A 24,416-nucleotide genomic window follows, 5' to 3' on the forward strand; every position below is an offset into this window, starting at 1 on the left:
TTGCTTTTTGCCTCAGTGTTAAACTTAAAAGTTATCTGCAGGATGCCTGGACCTAAAGAACCTTGGGAACCTTGGCCCAGAGGCCTGGTTCTCTCCTCCTCCACACAGATCACCAGCAGTACAAGAGGAAGCCCCTATCTCTTTGCTGGTTCTGGCAAGGAGGAGGGAAGGCCACCGGAACTTGAGAATCCATTTATCTATTAATTTATTATCTAATTAAGGCCCACAATGACAGCGCTATTTGTTCCAAAATGCCCTCAAACTAAACCAATACAGCATATGCACATTCTAGTCAATTAAATGGTTCTCCTTAATGTCTGCCTTCAGCAGCCAGTAACTGTTGCACTCCCGGGTCCAAAGCAGGGAAATGCCTTTTCACTCCATTAGGCCCCAAACAGACTAAGTGCAAGGTGGCCACCAGGGCTTTTTGGCCTAGAGTGAGAGGCAGTCATCCAGGGTCCTGGGGGAGGTGCAAGTGAGATTCTCTGTGGAGAGGACTGCTTTTCTGTTGCCATTTGAAAACCAAGTTATACCCACAGAGAAAGTGGGTTCTGAGAGAAGATGTAGAGGTAGGCAAGAGAGCCTTTATGCACTAGGCCTGCACCTTGGTCAAGGGCAGTGGATTTGCAGACAGCTGTCAGGAGGCTTGCTGCCTCCTCCTGGGCCTTGCTGTCAGACTGTGCTGAGTTCATTGCTTAACTACCATATTTGTGTGGTGTCCCCAAGAGGTTGGGAGACCTGTGAGGGCCTGAATCTCTGGGTCCTGGCAGAGGGGCACAGGAAATGTTTGTTGAACTAAACTAAACTATAAACATCTCATTAGACAGTTGGGAGAAAACATGTGTAAGGAGCTTGGCACACGGTAATGATGCTAATAAGTGCAACACCAAATATTTACTAGCTGCCATGCACTGTGTTAACACATGAACTCCTCTAAAGTACCAGAGGAGGTGGGTACCATATTTATCATTCCATTGTAGAGATGAAGAATTGAGGCAGAGCTGGGATTTAAACCCAAGCAGTTTGGCTCCAAGGCTGTGGTCAAAGCCACTGCCATGGTAAATAATTTTGCTGCAGCAGAGTGGTGCCAGGAGCCATTCTATTAGAACAGGGTTCAACTGCTTCCTGAGGCATGAGGACTGCCCGTGGCTGCCTCTTTCCATTCATACTGTGGATCACTGAAGTACAGGGAAAAGCTACTCTGCTGATTTCATAAGCAAAGAGTCATTCAGTGTGTATGTATTCTAAGAGACATCTTTATTGTCAAATCTCCCACAGAGCAAATACCTATTCAATTAAAACAACAGGCAATAAAAATCATATTGTAGCTTTCTATTAAAGTCTATTATAAGAAACAACTGAAGAAAGGAAAAGAATTCCACAATGTTTGAGAATGTGCTGTTGTCTGGCCCTATGCTTATTGCCCGAGGTACTATGGTGGATGAGAAGGACATCGCTGCTGTCCTCATGCATCTGGAAAGGAGAGGTACAGTGAATATAACCAAAATGGACACCAGAAAGGAAGGTTCCTCAGTGCTTTGAGAGACATAAATTAACAGGACAACTTGAGAGAGGATACCAAGTTGTTAGTTCAGGAAAGGTTGTCAGAAAAAGCCTTTCGAGAAGGTAAGAATTAGGTTGAGATCCAAAGGACAAGAAGGGCAGAGAATGCCAAAAGCAGATGGAAGAACAGCTCAGGAGGGGGAACAACATGTGTAAAGGCCAAAGACAAGGGTAAGCCTGATATGTCCAAGGAACCGAAAGTGTGGCGGGGTCAGCGTGCATAGGTAGGAAATGACCAAGAGCAGATCAGGCAGGGAAAAGTCCTGCAGGCAGGATAAATGCTCTGGAGTTTACTGTAGGAAAGAAGGGAAACCACAGAAGGGTTTTAAATGGGGCCATAATGATGATTCATTTTAAATCTTCCAGAGGTCTACTGTACGGAAGGCAGGAATAAGAAAAGGGAAAAGAGAAATAGAATATGGAAGCAATCCAGATGAGAGACTATGAGGACTTGAATTAGAGAGACGGATTAGGGATACACTTTTGGAGGTGGAACCGATGGTGCCTGTTGATGTTTTGGGCCTGGAAGCTGAAACAAAGGTAGAGATTGGAGGTGACAGGGGTTTCTAACTTGGGCAATGAGGCTGATCGGTTCATTCAGTAAGATGGGGAAGAGGTGGCAGGGATAGATTTGAAGTCATGATTATTTGTTCTGCTTTAGGGATGTTATATTTGAGAGACTCACTAGACATTTAAAGAGAGATGTCAATAGATATTTGGAGATTGAAGTTTGGAGTTTGGAGAAAATGTCTGAGCAGAAGATGTAAATTTGTCTCATATTTAAGGTGAAGAAAACACAAGATCACCTTGAGAGTCAGGGTTGGGGTTATTCAACAACAGGATAGATAACACAAGAGTTAGCACCTACCAGGCCCAGGAAACGCACCTGACAGGAATTTCACAGTTAATATCATGTGTGTGAGGAAGACATTGGGGGAAGCATTTGGAAATCAGCCCCATAATGGTTTCACCAAAAGACCCCAAGGTAAGTGGGCTGGTCAAGAGCATGGTTTAGAGTCAGAAAGACTTTTTGAAGCCTTCCTTTAACATTTACCACTTACTTGCTGGTTAAACTTCTCTAAGTTTGTTTGTTTGTTTTTGTTTTATCTTCCTGAGCCTCCCTGGACAAAAGTCTCTATAAACCTATATCATAGAGTTGTGAGGGCAAGTATGGCTCCTGGCACAGAGCAAATTCCTATGAGAGCCATTACACACACACACACACACACACACACACACACACACACACACACACACATTTAGTTGTAGTTGGACACAATATCTTTTATTTTATTTATTTATTTTATGTGGTGTTGGGGATTGAACTCCATGCTTTGCATGTACTAGGCAAGCGTTCTACTGCTGAGCCACAATGCCATCCCCCTGAGGGAGCCATTTTAATTATTAAGGTGAATGCAAAGAGCTGGTCAAGGGACCACAATGATGGAGATGAGTTACTTTCTACTCTGAGCAGAGCTGCTCACCCCTTGGTGGATCCTTTGGCCAGCTTTGGGCTCTACACACTCAGAAAGAACAAGAGCAGTCTAGACAACACCCTGTGAAGAATGGCTGAAGAAATTGCCTAGATCAAAGGAGTTGAGGCTAGATGAAGTGATGAGGTGGAGAATTAGACTCTGCTTTCATATTTTGGAAGGGTCTCACCAGAAAAGAGGAACTGGCCTTGTTTTGTGTGGTTCCAAAGACGGGGAGTAGGAGGGCAGTCATGGTGGGACAAACCACTATCGGAGACCAGGCCCAGAAATCTAGTCTATTAACAACCTTTGAATCTTCAAAAAGGGAGAAAAATAAGAACATATATTTATATTTACATAAAGAAATCCTGAAGGGATATACAAGAAACTAAAAATCTAGTTACCTGCGAGGAAAGGGATAGGTGTGCTGGGAATTGGGTAAGGAAGGAGAAGGGAAGAGGCAGAAGTAAGACTTTTTACCATAACCATTTGTATTGCTTGACTTTTGAACCAAGTGAAAATATCACATACTCAAACTATTAAATTGGAAATGTAACAGAAGCCAGCAAGCAAGTACATCCTCAAACAAGGCTTGGGCTGCCTGGGAGGCAGCACCTGTGGCACAGGCCCCACCCTGTGGGGCTTTCTAGGACCCTGGGCTTAGAAGGTCCTCATGCTCTATTTAAGGCTCTGCTGTTGCCATCTAGAAGTTCTTAATGTTTGAGCATGGAGCCCTGCATCTTCATTTTGTACCGGGTCCCATAAATAGTGTTAGCAGATCCTGCTGGGGAGGAGAGATGGTCCTTATCCTTGGAGGATGTGAACTGGGGCTAGAAAGCTGTTTGGCTGAATGCTGGGGGACAGTGTCAAGCATAGGCCCTGGGGGTGGAGAGATAGAGCCATTCTTCAAATCTGAAATAAGATCCTGGTCCCTGAATGAAGGCAGGGACCCTGGGTACAAAGTGTGCCTAACACAGGGGCCCTAAAGCTCAGATGACCACAGTACAGTTGGCCGGGCCTGATCTTGGTTTGTGCCTACTGTTCCCATGTAATTATGAGCAGTGATCCTATTCATTCAGAAAATAATTCATTTTAGTCAACAAATTACATGGCCACCCTGTCCTAAGGCTTTCTTGCCAGTAGCCAGCTCCTGGGACTGACAGGCCAGGGGGGAAAACCCTTTGTTTGGACTGTTTAAGGATCAGGGCAGCTGCCTTGTCCCAGATGCTCCACCCCCACTACACACTCATGCATGCACACGTCTGGCCTTGTTCACTAGTAAGCTGATTATTTATAATGTGGCAGAAGATAGTTTTAAGATAAGGAAATGGAACTCAGGCCTGATTGAAACAATGTGCTTATCTCCGCCTCTGGAGGAAAGAGTGGCGAGAGAGAGAGAGAGAGAGAGAGAGAGAGAGAGAGAGAGAGAGAGAGGGAGGGAGGGAGGGAGGGAGGGAGGGGGAGAGATTACTTGGAATAGGTTTACTTGCTTCCTGGAGACCTTCCCCCTCTTCTTATTTTCAAAATGGGTTTAATATGTGAAATGTGATTTGAGCCAGGCAGGGAGGGAGGAGCGAAGGTTGGTTCTCGCTCCAACCAAGCTGATCCACATGTTATTCGTTGACATTTCTTAGCCAGACTTTCAAATTAGCAGTCTTAGAACAAAAGCGCTGACAAAGATTAAGACTGTATAGCACTGGGTTTGGTGATGCAGGCCTGTAATTCCAGCTCTCAGGAGGCTGAGGCAGGAGGATCACAAGTTCGAGGCCAGTCTGGGTAACTGAGTGAGGCCCTATCACAAAATAAAATTTAGAAAAGGGCTGGGAATGTAGAGCACTTGCCTAGCATGTGTGAGGCCCCGGGCTCCATCTCGAGCACCAAAAAAAAAAAAAAAAAACCCAAAAACCCAAATAAACAAGACCTAGAGCTGAGCTAGTACAACGTCCTCATCTCACGGAGGGGCAGGCATTTGTCCAGGGCCCTACAGTGTAAACTCTGACTCCTAGCTCCCACATCTCTTGGCTATCTTCTGAATATTTCCTTATTCTATGGGAATAGCTTGGATCTTGCCCATGAGAAAGGATAGCAAAGAATAAAAAATGACAAAATCATAGAATTTGCAGGGAAATGGATGGCACTAGAGCAAATTATGCTTAGTGAAGCTAGCCAATCCCTAAAAAACAAATACCAAATGTCTTCTTTGATATAATGAGAGCAACTATGAACAGAGCAGGGAGGAAGAGCAGGAAGAAAAGATTAACATTAAACAGAGACATGAGATGGGAGGGAAAGAGAGGGAAAAGGGAAATTGCATGGAAATGAAGGGAGACCCTCATTGCTATACAAAATTACATATAAGAGGTTGTGAGGGGAATGGGAAAATAAACAAGGAGAGAAATGAATTACAGTAGATGGGGTAGAGAGAGAAGATGGGAGGGGAGGGGAGGGGGATAGTGGGGGATAGGAAAGGTAGCAGAATACAACAATTACTAATAGGGCATTATGTAAAATTGTGGATGTGTAACCGACGTGATTCTGCAATCTGCATTTGGGGTAAAATTGGGGGTTCATAACCCACTTCAATCTAATGTATGAAATATGATATGTCAAGAGCTTTGTAATGTTGTGAACAACCAATAAAAAAATTAAAAAAAAAAGAAAGGATAGCAAAGACTGCTAGAAAAAAAAAAGTAAAAAATATAGTGGCATTTTCTGAATGGCTGACCTCCCCTGCATACTTCTGTGCCTCTGTGGATGCATCTGCCATCTGAAATGCCACTGCTGGCTTGTGCTGAAGAGAGAATTACTCCAAGGGCTGGACCCACCACTAGGTCCCCAGGGCTGACCCAGAGTCATGCAGAGGAAGACAGCATGGTAGAAAGAAGGATGAAAGTTTGTGAAGCAGTTGGGCCACACTGCACTGAGATCACACTGAAATGCTGTTCTCTCACTTCTTTGAGGATGAGGGGCTGTCAGCAGGGCTCCCCGAGTGGAACAGCCCATCCCCTCCAAAGCCCAACTCCTGTACCTCTGACTCCTCCTGGGAGCCATTCCTCCTCAGGTAACCACAGCAGCTGACTCTGCTGGAACAGGCAGAATCACTGCCTCTACTTTTCAAATTCCCATTTGACTGTTGCCTCTTCCAGAAAGTTCTCCTTTACATTGTTCTCAAATCACTTTTATTTTTTTGCCCATTCTCACGTCATTTTTTCAAACTTATTCATCACCCACTGTGCACTGTGTTCCGTACTAGGTACAGTAGCTGAGAATTCACCGACAAGGTGCTCTCATTTCCCTCGAGTTCACAGTCTTGGGAGTGGGCTATTGAGGAGGTTGGGATAGATACACCATGAGAATATGAGATTGAAGGGAAGCACTGAGAGCCGAGGGACATCAAGGGACCCTCCCCAAGCCAGGGTTCCTTGGAGAAGTGAAGACAGCTGCATCTTGAAAGATGAGCCTGGAGGAACTGGGGAGTGGGGTGTAAAGGTGAGAGGTAAAGACAGATGCGGAGACCTCAGGGCACATGAGCACCTGGTATTCTATGGCCATCAATTTCCTACCACCCTGCCAGCCTTTTAGCTTGGTGGGGACTGCCATGACTCATTCATCTTTTCCCACCCCCATAGCCCACCTCCTTTTGCCAGAACTCAACCCTTCTTTGTTAAATAGATCAACCAGGGCCAGCATGTAGGATAGAACAAAGCTTTCTATTCTCTAGGCACAGACAGCAGTTTCGTTACTGATCCCGAGGATTCAAGAGGACCCCCTTGCTAGACAGCAGGGAAGCGGGGTCTCTCTCCCAGGCCCAACTACCAATCTACACTACAGCAAGACTGAACACTAATTTTGCAGACGTAAAAAGTACTATTAGAAATTTCTTCCCTAATGTTGAGCTCATGTTGCTAATTCTGTTTTAATATTAACGATCTCATTTGGCAATTATATTTCAATAATGAAAAGGTTATCTCTACTGTAAGATAAATAATGAGGAAGGCTCACTGCTTCGACTTGATCATTTGAATTTATGTGTCATTGGAACTGTATTCTCAATTATGACCCAACAAACTGATTAAATATCAGCCAAGCATGAACAATAGCTCGCAGCTCAGATGGCTCCTCCTCACCCAACCCTGAAAGCATTTAAACCTTGGAATATAAATGGGGATGATTCCAGGCATGAAAATGACAAAAATCTTGTAGTTTGGATCCTGTTGTCTACCGTTACTGACAATGTTCAAATCACTTGGGGCTTATTTCTTTTCTAAGATCAAGGATCTATAGAGAAAGGCATTTATCAGCTGGGCACAGGAATCACAGGGTCAGAGGGCTCTTCCTCCTCAACTTCTTATTTCAGTTCAACCAGCATCACTGGGCATCTACTCCATGACACACCTGAAGCTAGACCTCAGGCCCCAAAGAGAATTCCTCAGGGGAGGAGAAAGAACTATTTCTGACATTTTGCTTTCTCATCTAAGTTCCCTGTAGCTGCACACCTTATGCATGGTAGAGAATTAACTCCTATTTCCTGTCTCATTTACTATTCTACAAGTGCCTCAAATGTAGAGGATGTGTCTTAATCATCTTTGTGTCCCTGCTGCACCAACCCAGAGCCAAGCACAGGATACATTCTCACCTAGTGTTGGGTGAATGTTAACAAATCACCTGAAATTTTATACACACTAGTTTATTGGATCCCACAACAGCCCCCCAAATGGCCTTTTCTTTTACAAAGCTCTTGTCACAAATGTGTTTCCAAGTCTCCTTCCCAGAACAGAAGCATCTGAAGGCAGGGGCCAATCATGATTCATTTGCTCACAGACCCTTGACAAACTTGAGGGGAGTGGAAGGCCATGCTTTCTACAGCTGTTCTTCTTATAGCAAGGATGAGTGTCCTGTTTTTTTGGGCCCTCCAGGAGCAAAACCTGAAAACAGGTGCAAGTACTATCTGAGAGAAAAATAAATATGGGAGAAGGAGTGGGGATATATGATGGGAAGGGAAAAACAACCAATTGTGAATATGTTTGCAGTATTATCCTACCTGAAAAAAGTGCAGGAACTGGGGGATTTCAATACCAACGCCTGTCAATCATTGGCTGAGGGATGCTCCCAGGGGAAGTTCATTTCTTGTCATGTCTGATCTGCCCCATGTGTGGGCAAAGCCAGCTTCAGAGACCAGGAAAGCCACAAAGGGAAAAAAGTAGAATCAGAAGAGGGGCTGGCTATCCTGCCATTGACAGAGGGTATAGTCGGGGTGTCCACTGCAGCAGTTCCACATGAGGAGAATTATGGTCACGTGATGACATGGAACCCTTCAGAACACCCAAAGGGGAAGTGTGGGCTTTGGACACTCATCATATATCTGCAGGTTAGGACCAGAGGATGTCTAAGGTTCTCTACAGGAGGATGCTATGATGCCATGTGTTATGTTGGCTTTTAAGGTTCAAAACAACCTCAGAAGAAAATTCCTTTGTCTTTGGGTTGAGCAAGTAAAAGATCCAGTAATTTTTGTGTGGGGCATGAGGTACTTAGCAGGTGATATCTAGAAGGTGTGGCTCCATTCTTCTTAAATGGAAGCAAATCTATTGAGAACCAGAGGGACATTGATGGTGATATAACCAACCGTGATGGAGATGGACAGGTTGGAGCCCTAACTTAAGGTGTTGGGTGGTATAATCACTGTGTGGGCCTTCATCAAATCAATGGACACTTTGCCACTCACTTATTTTGTGTTAGGCACTGTATTGTACTCTGCACACACATTAATTTAGATCATTTAATTTTATGGCATCCCTAGAAGATGCTGTAAAAATATTTTGCAAATGAAGACACCGAGGCCCAGAGAGGCCCAATAGTAAACCCAGAAGTAAGGTGGGAATGTGAGTCTGTCCTCATTCTGCAACCCCACAGTTCCCTTCTCTATAGCTGATCATCCAAAGACCTTCAAAGCATGTGTCACTGGTCTCAGCTTCGCAGTAAACAGCCCCAGCAAAGGATCTCTGTGCTGATTTGTGATTAAAGGCAAACAAGATAATCAGTCCCCGGACCAGAGGGAGAGTAGTCTTTGCTCCCATACATTCCTCCATTCACACAGCCCTGGAAACCTTTCAAGGTGGCAGTGGCTGAAGCAATTACTCTGCAGACTGCAGAATAAAGGGTCCTGTCTGGAAATGTGATTATTTCAGAATAAAAGGTTTCTAACAGACACACACACAAAAGATAGCATTTCGTCTTTCTGAAAGTGATATTCCCAATAAAGACAAAGATTAGCTTTGATCAAAGTCCATACAGCTTTGTAAAAAATGATGGAGATGATGAAAACCGTGAAGAGGAAGGGAATGATAATGTTGGGTAAGGCTAATGGCATAGTCATGATGAAGACATTGAGACGGTGATGATGAAGATAATGGTGATGATGATGATGATGAGCGGAGAAGCAACTACCATTTCCTAAGCGCCTAAGGTCAGTTGCTATGCTGGCATTTTATATATATTATCTATGATTATCACAATAACTGTAAGATGGGGATTAGCGTCTCCATTTAGCACCCGAAGAAACAAGCATAGAGAAGTGATGTCACAACCCTAGGCCTGGAAAGGGATGGCTAGAGATTACTGCTTGAATTATTACTCCACATGCCTATAACCATGAACCTAACAAACTCCAATTACTCTTTCATTTTTATCATTTCTTTTTAAAATCAATTCATTTCTTCAATAGATGTTTACTTAGTTGCAGGTAAACCTAGTGTAGCCGCCAGTCTCTTCTAATTCCCGTATGTCAAGAAAATGCCTTCATCCTCTCATTAGGGATAAATGAAAATGAGGGTGAATTACATTCAAATCAAGATTTATCACAATGAATGTTCTACAACTAGTGTGAAAAGAACTATTAATGATTTTTCAGCTCCTATAAGCTAATGCCAATTATCTGCTTCACTGTTAATTAATGTGGCAGCAAAAAGCTGCTCAGTAGTAACTGGTTGAAAGGGGAAGGGCTGCCCAGCACGGGCTGCTGTGTCCTAGAGGGCCCAGTGACCAGGATGGGTGGATACAGGAGGAGCTCTTGAAGGTGCACAGTGACATCTGGGGGACAAACATGGATGAAGATTTGGGCAGTACTTATTGAATGGCTGTTCCCTAGGGTGGCTTGATGGGCCTCATTCTCTGGCATTTACTCAAGAGTCTTTGTCGGATATTGCATCCTGAACAACGGCATGATGAAATGAGCATTAAGCATTATTCTAACATTTTACACTTTAGGGAAGTTAAATGACTTCTTTAAACCAGGAATTAATATTTGACTATGACTGTCTGTGAGTTTCATAAGTTTACCTAAGAGTAGCTATAAACAGAGATACCTTCCCCACCCCCTATATAGCAGGAGGAGAGAAATGATGAGGAACTTGGTAAAGGCCCAGGACAGGCATCTGGCTTCTAAGCCCAGTTCTCGTTCTCTCTCTCTCTCTCTCTCTCTCTCTCTTTTGGGGGGGTGCTGGGGATCAAACCCAAGGCCTTGCTGGGCAAGTGTTCCTCCATTAAGCCATAGCCTCGGCCCTTGGCCCTGTTCTATCACTAACTTAGACTATTCACTTGCTTACAGCATCTCTGTTCTCTGCACCCAGGATCTGCTATGATCTGAATGTGTGTCCCCAAATTCATATATTGAAAATTAAATGCACAGTATAATGGCATGAGTGGGTGGGGCTCTGTGGGAGGTGTTTAGGTCATGAGGGATCTACCCCTATGGATAGATTAATGCCATTATTAAAAGGCTTGGTGGAGGGAGTTGGGCCGTTTCTGCCTTCTGTTCCTTCCCTCCAGAGGAGTGTTCAGATGCCACTTTAGAAGCACAGAGCAGCACAGACAGAGGTAGGATCTTTACCCAGGAAGCTGGTGAAGCTGGTCTATGTGGTTTCTCAGGTCTTTCAGCCTCCCTTGACTTCTCAGCATCTGGTTTTCAGATTGCTTACCTACTCTTTACTCATCTGACCATAGAACAATCCCAGGACAGAGAGAGGCAGAATGGGGTGGGGGATCTATGTAGCTTAAACGAAAAGACTTATGATAGCCTAAAGCTCTTCACAACCAAGAAAACACATCTTGGGAGTAAACAGGTAATTCAATGGAAAAGTCAGATTTAATATAGAAAACCAGTTTAAATCCTAAAATCAGAGATATTGCCTTGTATTCTCTCATTTCCTGCCTAGATCATCTGTGTAAAGATTTCTATCCAATAAGAAGGTGAGCAGCTTGAGGCAGGGATCACAGCTTTTGCAACCTCCATAGACCCTATTATAGCCCTAGGAATGGAAAAGTTTTGATAAATACTATTGTTTGAATTATTGCAAAAATTAATTGGTATGGGACCTTTATGTATTACCATAGAGGTCACCATGAACAACATCAAGAACACTACCCTCATAGTTTATGGAAGGAAACAGGAACTTAGTGAATAGCTTGGCCAAGGGCTACATACTAGGAAGCAATGGATCTAGGGCTGACACCAGGCCTCCTGATTCCCAGGCCAGAGCTCTTGTCACCAGTTTCAATTCCACCCTTGGAAGAGAGATGAGGTTGTCAGGAACTGCCTCTCCTGAAGACAGCAGCACTCCCTGGAAAAACCTGCAGGGGGCAGCATTACAGAATAGTCCCAGATCCTTTGGGAACCCCTGGAGGGATCAGAGTCAGGGACCATGAGTGGGTATACGCCTAGTACTTTTTGCAGTTCAAACAATTCCCAGTTCTTGCTATAAAATTTGGTTATTTGTGTGTCCTTCTGTCCCTCACATTCATCTGTGAGGTATGGGCCACATTCATGTTTATTTCTCCCACCACCAATACCCAGGGCTATCTGGCATACCATTGCTATGAATGAACGAATGAGGGAATGAATGAGTGAGTGATTCAGTCAGAGGGGAATATCTAAATGTTTTCAAATAACAGGTGTGGACTCTCAGGCCTAAGAACCCTAACTGTGCTGTGCTTTTTCATAGATAATGATAATCAACATCTCCCTAGTTCCATTAAGTTTTGTAAACACTTCCAAAGGGCTAGGAAATGTGGGTAGATGTATTAAAAACACCATTAAAACCAAGCTGTCCTGAAAACTAGTTATTGAACAATAGTAGCACTGGCCTCAAGATTATGATGACTCATGTCTTCTATTGAAAGTGTTAATCAAAGAGTATGAAATTATAATATCCAATCATATTCACTACTGAGTATTATAGTAAAAATGTATTATTGAAATATCATCATATATTTTAAGTTATATAAAAATATCACTATTTCTTAGAAGCAAGGGATAATTACAAAGATGGTCTCCATTGACAATTAAGTCAATAATAAAGAATCAGGAAAAAGAAGCCTACCTTCCATTGCCCTTTTAAAGAAGACCTTGCAGCTCCCACAGGTAAGGACACCATAATGGCAACCTGATGCTTCATCCCCACAGATTAAACAAATCTTCTGAGGTAGTGATTCAAAGTTGTACTGTGGGCTCTGGCTTGCTTCTGAATCTGGCCTTGAAATGCAAAACAAAATACTCCATTTATTTTTTGTTGTACTGCTATCTGATACTAAATGTTTTTAAAACCAGTATTGATGAGGTTAAAGGGGATTTTAAAATATAACACCATTATCCACACTTGAAAGACATGCAAACTAAATATGATATAATAGACTCACTATAATTAGATTCACTAAACTTGCAAATTATTGACCATTCATCAGTAGTACCAACCTCAAAGAATGATAGTGTATCAATTTATGTTTAGGAAAGCTAAACTCGATTAGTTAAACAGAAATCTTTCTACAGAACTCCTTTTCTATATAAGGAGCAATTTAGTTTCTGACAAAATAAAATGTTATACCCTTCCTGTATGCTGTGTAACAATAAACATGTTTGACTTTAAGTGTTCAACAGAACTTAGCGATGCTTTTGCTTAAAGTTTTGAAAACTTAACTCTGTAAGTGTGTGTATACATGTGTGAGCCAGCAAACACATAGATACAAGTATTGTTCAAGACATTCACACTGTTTTGCTTATTTGCAGCAGGAAAGTCTACAAACCAAGGATTCTTTTTCTTATACCTTCCTTCAGTGTATAAATAAAAATGTTCTTGAAAACATAGTAGAGAATCCTAAACACTATTAGAGTGTTGTACACTGTAATGATTGACATATAAATACACAATTAAAACATTAGGCTTATAATTAATTTTCATTTTGAGATTCATATGAAAATTGAGCCTTTAACGTGTACAAATCCCTAAGGTGTTTCTGCTTTGGGTTCTGGCCAGCCACTCTTCAAGTCCCACCCCTCCCAGGGAAACTGCCTTAGCTCTTTTCCAGTAAACACAATGCCAGTAATGGTCCTTCTTCCCCCCAAATGGCATATTTTGTGCCCCTTTGTGTCCCCAAAAGAGTAATGAGAAGAGTAAGACAAACTGCCCTTGTGCCAGGTCCCTGTTGCCCACCCCCTCGAGGCCACCCAGGGGGAAGGGAGCCCTATGCTGCCAAAGGGAGGCTGGCAGTGTTAAGCCACCAAGAGCGCTACTTTGCGAACATGCCAGGCGCAGCGCAAGGCCCTCACCTCAGGTAGTTGAGATACGGTGGGTAGACCTGTGGCAGGCCTTCCTTAAGCACTGTGGTCTGGTAGCCAAGCTGTGGCAGCCCGTTGAGGCCCAGCGGAGGGTAGAGCGCAGGTGGCGGCCCTGTGGCGGTAGCAGAGGCGGAGGTGGAGGGCAAGCCCTCTCTTGGGAGTAGGCAGGCGCCAGCGGCTGGAGGCTTACAGGGCAATGGAGCAAATGGGCCCTGCTGGGGCGGCGCGCCCTCTGCTTTATACAGGATGCACTCCAGGGTCGACCCCGAGGAGGACGCGGACGAGACTGTGGCACTGGCGGATGTGCCCACCACCGCGGCTTCCCCGGGTTTGGATGAGGGAGCTCGCGGCGGCGGCGCCAGTGGGAAATCCGGAAAGGTGGCAGAGTTGGCACTGGCCACTAGGTACCGACGCGGGGAGCGCACGGCGGCCTCCGCGCCTTCCTCTTCCTCCTTGATCTTCAGGGCTGGAGGCTGGAAGTCGCCATAGAGAGGGAATGTGTCATCTTTGGGTTCGGAGTCCGGCGGGTATGTGCAGTCAGGGAAGTCACCGCATGGAACCGGAGTGGACGAGGCCGAGGGCGAGTCCCGCGGCGGGGCAAAGGCACTGGGAGCCGCGGCCCCGCTGTCGTAACTCTCCCCTTCCAGCAGCTGCCGGGTTCGGGCGGCCAGGATGGCATGGTTGAGGGGCAGGATAGGCACGTGGATAAAATCCACCACTGTGGTGGCCAGCGGGGAGCGCCCGGGCGTCACCGGCGCATCTTGCTCTGCCAAGGCGACTCTAGGCGCTGAAAAGCGGGAATCTTCCTTCGGAACAAGGGTGACGCCTCCTGCAGCCGCTCCAGGCGCGCTGGGTGCGACTCCTCCTCCGGCCGCTGTGCCTCCCAGAGCCCGAGGTTTGCCCTTCAGAAGTGGACCGGTGGAGCTCTCGGACTCGGGGCCATCCTCCTCCACCACCTCCGCCGCAGCAGCTAGCTGCGGAGATGGCTTCACTGAGGCCCCGGGCCAATGGGGACTTCCAGAGGTCGGGAGCAGCAACTGCCGGGACGGTGACAGGCCCCTAGGCAGCACCTTATGGACTGTTCCTGTCCCAGAGGAGCAGTCTCCAGACTTGCTCTCAGGCCGGCTCATGAGCGGGGCCAATACCCCCTTTGTACCGGAGGCACTACGGGGGTCCTCGGGGAGTTCTGGGGAGTTCTGGGCCAAATAGAAACCAAGGGCTGGTGGCCTCGCAAGTGGGAGGGCTGGCTTGGCTCTGCCCGGGCCCCGAGGGCGCCAGAAGCGTGTCCAAAACACTGTCCAGCAGCCCGCTGTCCTTTTCTGGGACTCTAGAGTTGCAGTTTCCTGTACCCCTTGTGGCTTCAACTCCCGAGTACGCGCCCTCCACCTCTGACGGCGACTGCTGATCCAGCGTCTTCCGGTCTGGGGGATCCTGACCCTGGCACGACCTAGGGTAGAGCAGACCTTCCAGGGAGATGGGTATGGCCGAAACTACAGGCGAAGTGTCTGAGGTCTGGGTTCCCTGGAACGGGCCAGCGTCCGGACGACCCAGCAGGGGGGATTGGACCTCGGTGGGCGAGGGCGTGCAGCCCGTTGCGTGGGGAGCCCGGGGATTCTTTGCCTTTAGCTCAGTCATGACGACCTGAACTCCCCTTTTCTCCACCCCTGTCTTTAGGGAGGAGGGAAAGGGGAAAGAGGAGGGGGTGTCGATAATATAGGGGCAGAGGGGGGAGAAAATGGGTGTCAATTTGGCTGGATTGGGGTGAGGGGGATCTCCACCTCCTGAGTCTGGAGGGGCGGCGCTGGTCAGCTCCTGCCCTGGCCTTCCATCCTGTGGTCAGTCAGAGGAAGGGTGGCGGTCGTTTCGTTCCTGCAGCAAGTGAGGAGGGCAGGAAAAGGTAGTTTGTCTCCTAGTTGGGAGTTTTCCAAGAGAGTTCTCTGACTTCTGTTCGTGGACGGGAGACGCAGAGTAACGCATAAGTCCATCACTGGAGAGGCTGCAGCTGAGAAAGCAATTCAATTACACAAGATTCTGTCTTTCAACTATCCCTGATTGCGTTGTACTGCCCTTCTCTCTAAAACTCCAGGGCTACATACATAGACTTTTCAGTACAGCGCATCTCAGACATGCTCCTGCCGGTTCCCTACTGCAGACGACTGTCCTCTCTAAGGCTGTCCCAGTTCTCAGCGGTGCGGGAGGACGAGCCGCCTTTCGTTGCAGATTCCACTCAATGCCAAATGAAGCTAGTTCTCATTGCGAATGCTATCCACATACCAGAATCCTCACACTCAACTACTACCAAGGCTTTAACCCAAATGACAGGTGTAGGCTGGCTCCAAGGCTTCCTAACAATGCCTCCTTGGTCTAGTGAAGCCCGCCCAAAGCCCCTCCCTATCCAATTCCCTACCAGATTTGAAACTATGAAGTTGGTATTTACACCCACTAGATTGAGTTCCTCTGTGAATAGCAGGTGCTTTGGGATGGAACCTCATAAGCATATTAGATTTTGCACCACCAATTAAGAATTATGCCAATGTAATTGGAAAAACGGATAGAGTCTGTTAGAAATAAAATTTTGAGGACCATTTCAGGATTTCAAGTTTTGTAAAGAGTTAACATAATTTGGGAGTGGAAGATAATTAGTAACTTTTCTCTACCTGTTCAGGAAGTTCAGATGTTGATTGCCATATATGGGTTGTTCTAAGAAATGTGTTCCAGTTTTAATGAATATCAATTTAAGGAAAGTTTTCTTTGGTTTTAGCTGATACTCCTCTACTACATTATGAGATCTATGGTAGAGATGGTGAACAGTGCTTTCTTGCCTCAATATTCTTATTCTTAAAAATAATTATCTTTGAAACTTTAAACATAGATCTCTGTCTGGCAGGGTGGTACATGCCTATAATCCCAGCTACTTTGGAGGATGAGGCAGGTGGATTGCAAGTTTGATGCCAGCCTCCACAACTTAGTGAGACCCTATCTAAAAGTAAAAAGGGCTAAGAATATAGCTCAGTGGTAGAGTTCCCTGGTTCAATCATAGTACCACAAAAATAAATAAATAATAAAATATATCACCTCTATACTAAAATATATCACCTTTAAATTCATGAAGATGCTGCAGAAAGAGGAGAGCGTATTGCAATATATACTTCAGATACAGAGTCATAAACCAACAATATCTAGTAAACCCAAGGTCATTAGACATCCTGACATCACCTTAAATATATCCTGTTCAAATCAGTTAATCATTTGGAAACTTTCTTTGAGAATGTGGAGGTGCTAACTATGCTAATTTCTCAAAGTTTTTCCCACTTAGGTATAGAGAATACAGTGGATGACTCCCAGGTTCCAAGATGAATGAAGGTGCTAGAGGTAAGAATACTTGAGGAGGGGCTACCTGAGCGATAAATAAAACTTTATCAAAACCACTGGGTTTTGGACTTGATTGTTCCAGTGATTAGTTACTCTAAATAAAAATTAGTTAACTCAGATAAGTAAAAATTATCTAGGTAAAGAGAAGTCCAGGAAGCAGATACTAGATGTTAACAAGGCACCAAATAGGAAACTATAATACGGCTAATGTAACAGGGCCATAATGGATAGAGCATGGATTAAGTGTGGGAAGGAAGTAGATAAGGCTGGAGAGATGATCTAATTTATTATTATGAACACTCCTGGGTTTTTTGTTTTTTCAGACTTTCTTCATTCCAAGCCATCTTAAAATAATTGGCATGCTTTATTGAGATATAATTTAGATACCATACAGTTCACCTACTTAGAGTGTACAATTCAGTGTTTTAACAAACATATTCTTTACCACCATCAGTTTTAGAACACTTATATAACCCTAAAAAGTAATCTCACTCTTTAGTAGTTACCCCCACATTCTGCCTCCCCAAATGTCTTAGCAGCCACTAATCTACATTCTGTCTCTATGGATTGGCCTATTTTGGACATTTCATACAAATAGATTCTTCCATATGTGATATTTTTTACTGATTTATTTAATTAAGTATGTTTTCAAGATTTATTCATATTGTACATGTATTAGTACTTCATAACTTGGTTGTTGTCAATTGATATTCTATTTTGTAGATATACTACATTTTATTTATCCATTTTTAAGTTGTTGGACTTTTTAGTTGTTTTCACTTCTTGGTTATCATGAAAAATGCTGTTATGAGAAGTCATGTATAAGTTTTTGTGCAAACCTGTTTTCATTTCTCTTGGTTATATACTTAGGACATGAATTGGGTTATATGATAACCCTACATTTAACATTTTGAGGAACTGCTAGACTGTTTTCAAAGGTACTAAACATTTTACATTTCCACCTGCAGTTTATGAGGATTTTAACTGCTCCACATCGTTTTATTATCCCTATGCAACCCCGCCAGTACATGGAGTGGTATCACACTGTGGTTTTAGTTTGTTTTTCCTTGATAGCTAATTCCATAGAATCTGTAGAATTTGTAGAATCTAGACAAAATTGCTATGTTGTCTTCTAAACGCTTTACATGTGTTAACTTATTTAATCCTTCAACTTCCCATGGAAATAGGTACTACTATCCCATTACATAATTGGGAAAATTGAGGTACAGAGTTTTCAATATTATTAAAATAGTAAGTAACAGAGCCAGATTTGAACCCAAGCAATCAAATGACAGCCTTCTTATGAATGTAACTTTGAATGCCAGATGGCTTGGGTCTTGGTTTCCAGGTTACTGCCATAAAATTAATACTTGGCCTCATTTTTAATCTGACAAACTATATTTGGATTAATTTTGGTTGGTTATAAAAAAGTTCTCTCAAGCATACTGTTTAACTAGGTTGTTTCCATAAGAACGAAAATCTTCAAGTGGGAAAACAATAATAAAGATTCCCAACATGTACTAATACACCATTATTCCATGAAATTTGGTGCTGGGTGATTGGAATTATTGATACAGGAACTCCACAAGTATATGAATCTTTGAATGAAACAAAATCCATCAGTTAGATTCAGGTGATATGGGGCTAACACCAAATATTCCTGAGGATGACTTTTGTTTTGGAGAAGAAAATATAAACTTAAGAATTTTTTTCCTATAATTTTAAAAGGGGAGTTTTATTAAGGCCTAATTGTCATGTGATAAGATACATACATTTAAACTGTATAATTTTTAAAGTTTTAGATGTAAATTCTCAGCATGAACAGGAAAAACAAATATATCCTTTGCCTCCAAAAGTGTTCTCATGTCACTTTTTATTTATTTATCCATTTATCTATTTGTTTGTTTATCTTTTCATTTTGTGCTACTGGGGATTAAACCCAAGGGTGCTTTACTACACAGAACTACATCCCTAGCCTTTTTATTTATTTATTTATTTTTTGAAACAGGTCTCACTATGTTGTGGAGAACTGGAACTTGTGATCTTGCTGCCTCAGCTGCCTGAGTCCCTGGGATTCCTGATGACTGCAATGGCTGGGATTGCAGGTGTGCACCACCATGCCTGGCCATGCCACTTTTCAATCCTGTCATACTGCTCTTTCCATCCCTCCTCTCTACTACCCCAGTTACTCCCCCAGCAACCACTAATCTGCTTTGTTACTATATATTAGGTTTTAAAGATTCGTATCTGATTTACTAAACATTATTTTAAATAATACTAAACACATCTTAAATATGTGTTTACTTCAGATTTTTTATTAATAAACTTTTAGAACAGTTTTAGATTTTTTGAAAAATTTGAGCGATAGTACCAGGTGCCCAAATATCTTCATAGGGTTTCCTGTTATTGACATCTGTATTAACAAAGCATATGTGTTATAATTAATGAACTAATGTTGGTAAATTGTAATTAATTTACATCCGTAGGATATTCAGATTTCCTTAGTTTTAATTTAAGGTCCATTTTCCTTTCCAGGATCCAATCCAGAACATCACATCTCATTGTCCTCAAGTCTCCTTTTTTGGCTGTAAATTTTTTTTTTGGACTTTTCCTATATTTCATGACCTTGACAGTCCTGAGAAGTATTATAGAATGACTCTGTAAGTAGTCTATGGTTCTTTGTTTTGGAGAAGAAAATAAAAAAAAGTTTAAGTGCCATATTCATTATACCATATTATGGGTATATCCCATCAATGTGATCTATGACTGTCAGTATTGATCTTAATCACTGGGCTGAAGCAGTGTTTGTCAGGTTACTCCACAGCAGTTATTAATTTTCTCTCCTTCCATACTGTACTCTTTAAAGGAAGCCACAATGAATCACTTAAAAGAGTGTGGGGGAGTAGGTAGTCTTTTCCTCTGGGGTGGAGTAAACTACAAGACTTATTTGGAATTCTGCAGGAAAGATTTATGTTTTCTCCCTGTTTACTGCTTTATTCAGTCTTTTACTTATGCCACTATGGATTCATTTTGTTGCTCAAATTTTTCCAGCTTAGAATATTGGGAGTTCTTATTTGTATCTATAATGGTTTGAACCTTAAATGTCTACCAGAAGTTCATGTGTTGAAGGCTTCATTCCCACCCAGTGGTGTTTTTGAGAGGTGGTGGAAACTTCAGGAGGTGGGGCCCATTGGGAGGAACTAGGTCATTAGTGATGTGCACTTTTCTTCCTGGGTGCCGTGAAGTGAGTAGCTTTGCTCTGCCCCATGCTTTGCACTATGATGTTCTGCCTTGCCACAGAACAATGGAGCCATGAACTGAAACTTCTGAAACTGTAAGCCAAAACGAATCCTTCTAACTTTAAAGTTGATCACCTTAGGCATTTTGTCACAGTGATGGAAAGCTAACCAATATAGAAAATTGGTACTGAGAAATGAGGTCATTGTTGTGACTATACCTGATACTGTGGTTCAGAAGACTTTGGAATTGGTTTGTGGGAGGAGTTTGGAAAAGTTTGGAGAAGCAAGCTAGAAAAGTTATAATGCTGTAGGTGGAGTTTAATTAAGTGGGTGATTCTGATGGAGGCTCAGAAGACAAGTGTGATGATAGGAATGGAAAGGTTTCAGATAGAAATGTGAATTCTATTGGTATTTTTAGTAGAGGCCATTCATGTTACATTCTGACAGAGCTTAAAAAGCCTGTCTATATTTTGTTGATACTGAGACTTTGTAGGAGTTTGAGTTTAAAAGTGATAAACTAATTAATCCAGTGGAGGACATTTCAAGGCAGCACAGCATGCAGACAGTGGCAGAATTATTACTGGCTGCATTTAGCAGGTATTCAGTGAGAATAAGTAAAAAATAAAATAAAAATAAATAAATAAAAATAGTAGAATGAAAATATTTGTAAAACTTTCAGTTTGGCCAGAAAAGGAGCATGTTTAAAGTTGCAGCCAAAGAGAGTGTGGTTGCTGAAGAGATCAATGCTATTAAACAGAAACTATTTTTCACTGGTTCAATAGGAAAGATGCTTTGAGAGCATCTCAGGAATTAGCAAGACTCCACCCATTACAGGCTCAAGAGTACAAAAGTGTAATCTTGTTTCAAAGACTTTGCTTTGAGAAGGGAACTTGGTAGCACCCTGCTTAGGCAGGGCCACATAGGGAATTGTTTCCCCAGCATTCTTTCCCCTATGTTCAGCCATACAGGCACTCAAAAGTGGCTTCAGTCATGCTGCAAGTGGACCTGACTATTTCTCCAGCAGGTGGCAGACCTTGGCATCATCTGTGTCATGCTGTTTTTGCAGGTATACAGAATTATGAGATCATGAAAGCCTCTACCAATATTTCAAAGAAAAGTAGGATGAAAAAGTAGGAAGTATGTGGCAGGGTCAGGACCTCTGCAAGCATCCCCTGACACAGTGAATTATGAAGCTGTAGGAGTAAAGCCAAAGCTATAATGAATACCCCCAGGAAATTGTAGACGCCAGGAATGAGGACTGCCTGCCAAGGCAGGCAGAAAGCACAGCCAACCCAAGAGAGAGGACAGGAGGTCTGCAGTTAGAAAGGCCACGGGGGAGGGCTTCCCAAGCCCTTTGGAGTTCATATCATGTCACTGTGTGACCTGGATACGAGAATTGGAGTTACAGAGTTTAATATTTGCTTTGCTGGGGTTTGTTCTTGCTTTAGCCAGTTTTTTTCTTGTTTTCCTATTTCTCTCCTTTGAAATGGGAATGTTTAACCTTGCCTTATTGTATCTTTGAAAACTATAACTCTCTGTATTATTTTACGGGGGCTCACAGCTAAGAGTATGCTGTAAGTCTCAGAAGATATTTTGAACTTGGATTTTTGAGCTACACTGGAACTGTTATGAGAATAGGAAATCCTGGAGATAGTTGAATGAGTTTTGCATTTTGGGTTCAATGTGAGACTATGAGGGTCATAGGGTCAATGTTATTGTTTGCATCTTGAATGTCCCTCAAAAGTACATATGTTAAATCTTGTTCTCCAGCTAATGGTCCTTTTGAGAGGTAGTGGGAACTATAGGAAGTAGGGCCAAGTTGGTGGTAGTAGGTCTTTAGGTGTATGTCCTAGAAGGGAATAATGGAATCCAAGACACCTCTTCTCCCTCTTTGCTTCCTGACCACCATGAGGTGGAACATCTTTGCTCAGCCACATGCTTTTCACCATGATGTTTTGCTTTGCCACAGGCCCCAAGACAATGAAGACAACTAACCTTAAGCTGAAACCATGAACCAAAATAAACATTTTCTCCTTTTAAGTTTATTGGTTCAGTATTTTGTCACAGTTGATGGAAAGCTGATTAATACATTACCTGAGTAATAGATACAGACTTCTGTCCAAAGAAGTTTGATTTATTTTATAGAAAAATGGTTTTAAAATGAAGATCTGGGTGCTAAAAGTGCTCTACATTTGGTTTTATTTGATATAATTTTGTATAATCCATCACATGCTTTTAAAGACATTCATTCAGCATAATTGAGTTTCAGCATATATCAATAGTTCACTCTTTTAAAAAAATATTTTTAATTGTAGATGGAAACAATTCTTTTATTTTATTTATTATTTTTTAGGAGATGCTGAGGATCAAAACCAGTGTTAGGAAAGTGTCTACCACTAAGCTACAATCCCAGCCCAAGTTGACTCTTTTAATTGCTGAGTGTTTTAGCCATGATTTTTTTTTTCCTGCAGTGACCAAAAGACCTAAAAAGCAATTTTAAAGGAGATAAGTTTATCTGTTGATCATGATTTCAGAGGTATCAGTCCACAGACAGCTGACTCCATTTCTCTGGGCCTGAGGTGAGGCAGAACATCAAGATGGAAGATTGTGGGAGAGGAAATGGTCACCAGGAAGCAGAAAGAGGGAGTTCTCATCTCATCAAGGACAAAACATATACCCCAAAGGTACACCTCATTGACCCACCTCCTCTAGTCACACCCTACATGCATTGTCTCACACCTAATATCTAGATCACAACACTGAGCAATAATCCATAATATAACATGATTTGTTGCTTTATTTATCCATTTCTCTTTGATGAATGTGTTAGTTAGCTTTCATCACTTGGACAAAATATCTGAGAAAAATAACTTAGAAAAGAAAAAAATTCATTTTGATTAATGGATTTGGAATTTTCCTGAGGTAAAACAGAACATCATGGTAAGAAGGGTGGAAACAGAAGGCTGCTGATCTCATGGCATTTAGGATGCAGACAGAGAAAGGTAAGAAGGCACCAGGAACAAGATATATACTTCAAGGACACCCTCTAGTTACTTACTTTCTCCAACTGGATCCCATCTCCTATAATTTCCACCACTTCCTAGTAATGCCAACAATTATGAATCCACGAATGAATGAATCCACCGATGATGTCAGAGCCCTCATAATCCAAGGATTTCCCAATAGCTCCACTTTTGAACACTGCTGCACTGGGAACAAAACCTTCAACACATGAGCCTTTGGGGGCCTTTCCAGATCCTAACCATAACATGGACCATTTGTATTGCTTCCATTTTTTTTTTTGGTATTACAGATAAAGCTACTATGAAATACATGTATAAGTCTTTGAATGGACAAATGTTTTAATTTATCCTGGGTTTAAACATTTAGAAATGAAATGTCTGGATAAATTAGTGGGCATTATGGTCTGTATGTTTGTGCTTCACCAAAGATTGAAAGTTAGTGACCAATGGGATGACCTTAGGAGGCAGGGCCATTAGGAGGTAATTAAGTCATGGAGAACACCTAGCCCCTTCCACTACATATACCATTTATAAATGAGAAAGCAGGCCATCTTCTGAAATTGACTCTCTCTCCTTGATGGAGGACTTCCCAGCCTCCTAAACTGATGTATCTAAGCTATCCAATATTATGGTATATTGTTACAGCAGCCCAAATGGATGGTAGATGTATCTTTAACTGTCAGTTTTCCAAAGTGGCTGTACCATTTTATATTATCACTAGTATGTTAGAGTTCTAATTTTTTCCATATCCTGGACAAAAATTTGGTCAGTATTTTTAATTTTACAAATTCTAATGTTGTACAGTGTTATCTCACTGTGGTTTTAATTTGGTTAGTTAATTTTTTAAAAATTTCTTACAACTTTAAGAAATGCTATTTGATATTTGCCATCCTAGATTTAGATTGAGGCAACTGTTACATCTTTGCAAAGAAATACTTGTAGGTGAAAGTTGGCACTTTACCACAGAGGAAGGTATACAAAGTTCACTTCTCTAATTTTTACACAGCCTTAGGTTCGGAATCCAGTGCCCCATACAACTCTTAGGTTATTCAGGCCCCTTCATGGATATACTGACTAACCCCCAAGGTATGTCTGTTTTTTGCACCATTTGTTCTGGCATAACTATCCCCCAAATATACCT

General features: G+C 42.6%; 1 protein-coding gene across 1 annotated transcript in view; it reads right to left on the minus strand.

The window, feature by feature from the left end:
• The window catches only part of LOC308641638 (progesterone receptor-like), a gene marked incomplete at both ends in the record, with an annotated part of 172,511 nt that extends 157,235 nt beyond the window's left edge, over nucleotides 1–15,276 (minus strand). The window contains 3 exon segments of the mRNA XM_081280283.1: nucleotides 12,410–12,561; nucleotides 13,633–14,840; nucleotides 14,842–15,276. Coding sequence (XP_081136409.1) covers nucleotides 12,410–12,561; nucleotides 13,633–14,840; nucleotides 14,842–15,276 — 1,795 coding nt within the window.
• Between the last annotated feature and the right edge of the window lie 9,140 nt (nucleotides 15,277–24,416).

The sequence above is a fragment of the Spermophilus citellus genome (assembly GCF_964194105.1).
Source record: "Spermophilus citellus genome assembly, chromosome: 2".
Taxonomy (NCBI): domain Eukaryota; kingdom Metazoa; phylum Chordata; class Mammalia; order Rodentia; family Sciuridae; genus Spermophilus; species Spermophilus citellus.